Source organism: Callionymus lyra, chromosome 19, assembly GCF_982586985.1.
Source record: "Callionymus lyra chromosome 19, fCalLyr1.hap1.1, whole genome shotgun sequence".
Lineage (NCBI taxonomy): Eukaryota > Metazoa > Chordata > Actinopteri > Syngnathiformes > Callionymidae > Callionymus > Callionymus lyra.
In genome coordinates, this window is record NC_141836.1 from 957,501 (window position 1) to 960,896 (window position 3,396).

General features: G+C 40.2%; 2 protein-coding genes across 5 annotated transcripts in view; one reads left to right on the plus strand and one right to left on the minus strand.

Moving 5' to 3' along the window:
- The window catches only part of nmnat1 (nicotinamide nucleotide adenylyltransferase 1), a 5,373-nt gene extending 4,806 nt beyond the window's left edge, over positions 1-567 (minus strand). For all 3 annotated transcript variants that reach the window (XM_087781810.1, XM_087781809.1, XM_087781807.1), the window contains exons 1-2: positions 534-567; positions 292-432 (exon numbers count right to left, since the gene is read on the minus strand). In XM_087781810.1, the coding sequence (XP_087637936.1) occupies positions 292-391 (100 nt within the window). In that variant the 5' untranslated portion in view covers positions 392-432; positions 534-567. The remainder of the gene's footprint in view (positions 1-291; positions 433-533) is intronic.
- Positions 568-948: 381 nt separating this feature from the next.
- lzic (leucine zipper and CTNNBIP1 domain containing) lies at positions 949-2,990 on the plus strand. 2 transcript variants are annotated; one of them, XM_087781371.1, is made up of 7 exons: positions 949-1,086; positions 1,289-1,412; positions 1,516-1,651; positions 1,719-1,817; positions 1,929-2,024; positions 2,215-2,290; positions 2,362-2,990. In XM_087781371.1, the coding sequence occupies exons 2-7, from the start codon at positions 1,312-1,314 to the stop codon at positions 2,415-2,417; spliced, it is 564 nt and encodes a 187-aa protein (XP_087637497.1). In that variant the 5' UTR covers positions 949-1,086; positions 1,289-1,311; the 3' UTR covers positions 2,418-2,990. The 2 variants fall into 2 exon arrangements, with proteins under 2 accessions (XP_087637497.1, XP_087637498.1); XM_087781372.1 differs by having other exon boundaries at positions 1,302-1,412.
- The last annotated feature ends 406 nt before the right edge of the window (positions 2,991-3,396 follow it).

A 3,396-nucleotide genomic window follows, 5' to 3' on the forward strand; every position in this document is an offset into this window, starting at 1 on the left:
ATAAGTAAAAACGAAAGTAAGTAAGTAAGTTAATAAGTAAAAACGAAAGTAAGTAAGTTAGTAAGTAAGTAAGTTAATAAGTAAAAACGAAAGTAAGTAAGTTAATAAGTAAAAACGAAAGTAAGTAAGTTAGTAAGTAAGTAAGTTAATAAGTAAAAAAGAAAGTAAGTAAGTTAGTAATATTGAGTTGAACCAACTGTGTCTGACACCTGTCTTGTCTCAGCAGTGGTCAGTGGCAGCCAGAACTCTTCTTCTCTCTCCATGAAAGATAAGAATGATCAGCCATCATACCTGTGTCCTCCAGGTGATCCCGCGCCAGTTCGAACATCCTCAGGTGCATGTTGGTGACCGGGTTGAAGGAGCCACACGCCAGAAGAACCACCTTCGTCATCCCTCCTGTATCTCCAGTCCAGAGACGAACACGTTCACATCCTCGTGACAGAATCAGAACAGTTACGACTTCACGAAAAAACAACAACGTTCACTACAACAAACGGTGTAAAGAAGTTATCACGAGATAAAACATCACTTACGATGTTGACGGTTCGTTCTTCTTCTTCGCGTCAATGTCGGTTCACTCTCTGTATCTGCGGATCACTAGCGCCACCCAGAGGCGCGAGTCAGAGTCGAAGATACCGAAGAGCAAGAATCCTCCAAGAAACGAATCAATCTCGAAACTAAAAACAAATACAAACACTAAGAGAGTTTTAATATTTATTTGATTTAAATTCATCTTTACATCATTTTCAAGTTATTTAAATATTTAATACACATTAGAGTGATTCGCATTGTTTACATCATACATGTAAAATTAATTAAAATGTTCTACAACTAATGTTGTATGTTTTTAGTTTTGATTTTATTTAATAAAAGATTCTTTCGTCAGTCATTGCAGTCCAGCTCTCTGATTGGTCAGAAGCTACCCGGAAGTGTCGCGCCGCACCCTCAGCTGCGATCATGACACAATAACACAGACGTCTGCGGATTCCTGCTGCATTTTAAAGTATTTATATTCATCTGTTTTTATCTTTCATTTATTAAAAGTTCACTCCTGCCGGCGCCACCCAAGCCTTCTGTTTGAAGCAGGTAAGCGTTTGTTGTTTAACTCTCTGATCAAACTGGGATCTTCAGTGAGTTCTTTGTATTTTAACTGAATAGAAGTGTAATAAACGTGTACTTTGATGTGTTTTCAATGAAGTTTCCTTCGACACACCCGCTGATGTGTGTTGTATTTACACATGAGTTAGCAAGAGTTGTGTAACTGAAGTGTCGTTTGAATATTTTAAAGATCATTTTGTAAGTTAAAGAAAAATGGCTTCGCGTGGGAAATCAGAAACTGGGAAACTTCGGCAGAACATGGAGGAACAGCTGGACCGACTGATGCAGCAGCTCCAGGACCTGGAGGAGTGCAGGTGTGTGTGTGTGTGTGTGTGTGTGTGTGTGTGTGTGTGTGTGTGCGTGTGCGTGTGCGTGTGCGTGCGTGTGTGTGTGTCTTCATCCTGTCAATCTTCTCAGGGACGACCTGGACGACGAGGAATACGAAGAGACCAAGAAGGAAACTCTGGAGCAGCTGAGCGAGTTCAACGACTCGCTGAAGAAGATCATGACGGGAGACATGACTCTGGTGGACGAGCTCAGCGGGATGCAGTTGGTACGACGACGACACATTCTCTTGCAACCACTCATGTGACACATCACTCTTCTGTGGGGGTCGTCAGGCCATCCAGGCGGCCATCAGTCAAGCCTTCAAGACCCCGGAGGTGATACGGCTGTTTGCCAAGAAGCAGCCGGGTCAGCTGAGGACGCGACTGGGTGAGGTGTGTAGCCTACACTTGTGTAGTTGTGTTACGGTAGAGTCAGAGGGACTTCATTATTGAAGATGAGCAGCGAAGTCAGAAGGTCTCACTCTGGTGTTAAATTCCACACAGATGGACAGAGACGTGATCGTGGGGAAGATGTCACGTGACGTTTACACGCAGCAGAAACTAGAAATTCTCACAGCCCTGAAGAAACTGGGAGAGAAGGTGAGTCACGTCCACGAGGTGTGTGTGTGATTCAGTGTCAGTTGTGTGTGTTCGAGGCCACAGACTCGGCATCACATGTTCATGACTGGCACGAACAAAAATGTTCTTGAATATATTTCGATGTTATTCTGTCCTTGTTATCTCAATCTCTTCAAATCATGTTTGGATGTTTTCTGTCTTCGTCTCTCAGCTCACAGCGGCTGACGAGGCGTTTCTATCAGAGAACGCGACAGCGACTCTCAGCCAGTTCGAGAAAGTAACTGCAGGCGAGTAAAACATTTTTCTAACTCAAGAAATGCATGTTCAAACTAATGATATTTTCTTTTCTTTTTCTCAGGATCCGAAGCTAAGATGCTAGCGTTAGCCTGCTCCAGTGTGAACACAAAATGTTAGATCATCTGTCCATGATAACGGTGCCAATGGAAACATGTTTTGTAAATAACATTTTAAGTTTGAGCTTTTATGACAGCATTGTTTTCATCTTTTATTTGTGTTAACCCGTGTTTTATCAAGAATGTGATTTTTATTTTCGCTCGTCCTTTATTGTAAAAGCACAAATCCAGTGTTTTTAAAAACATGTTTTAATGTCTGAAGATTTTGACTGTTTGTGATGTTCGACTTTAGATCATGTGACTCCACTAAACCTGAACTGTATCGGTATTTTTGTATTGATTTATTTATGAAAAAATACTCCTACATTGTATCTCTATATCTTAAGAAACACAACATTGATCTATTTTTTTAAGCACGCTGTTAGTGCTCCAAAGCTAAAAAAGAACAGGATATAAAAGTAAATCACTCGCTCGTTGTCATTGACTGAGGTTTTTCTCTATAAAGTGTATTTTAAATTGTGAAGTGTTCTGACAGAACTCTGGTAAACATGTACAATTGAATGAGATCATCTCTTATTGTGAACGTGTTTATTTCAGTAAATAGAATGTAGAAAATAATAATTTTTAAAATGTCCCTGATGTTTGTCACTTCTTAAATGTCTTCTTGCATAAGTAGGTATTAGAATATAGTTTATTGATCCTTTTAAGAGTAATAACATCACAGCCGAGGCACCGAAGATCACATGAAGAACATGATAAGTTTGATCCTACATGTGTGTTGGATCTCAAGTCTTCTCCAGTACTTCATAGAAACTCAGTCCAGTTGTTTCGCTTCATAAAATAATTAAAACAGTTCAGTAGTTACACAAGTGCTCGTCAGAGGATCATTCTAAATTACATGCGATTACACTTTTATCCACTAGATGTCGCCACAAGACTATTCAGACATTAAAACCTGCTCCAAATCTGCAGTGGTCAGTGGCGAGCGATAGAGGCATAGAAGTTTCAGTATTTTTGAAAGGAAAACAAGAAGAGACAAG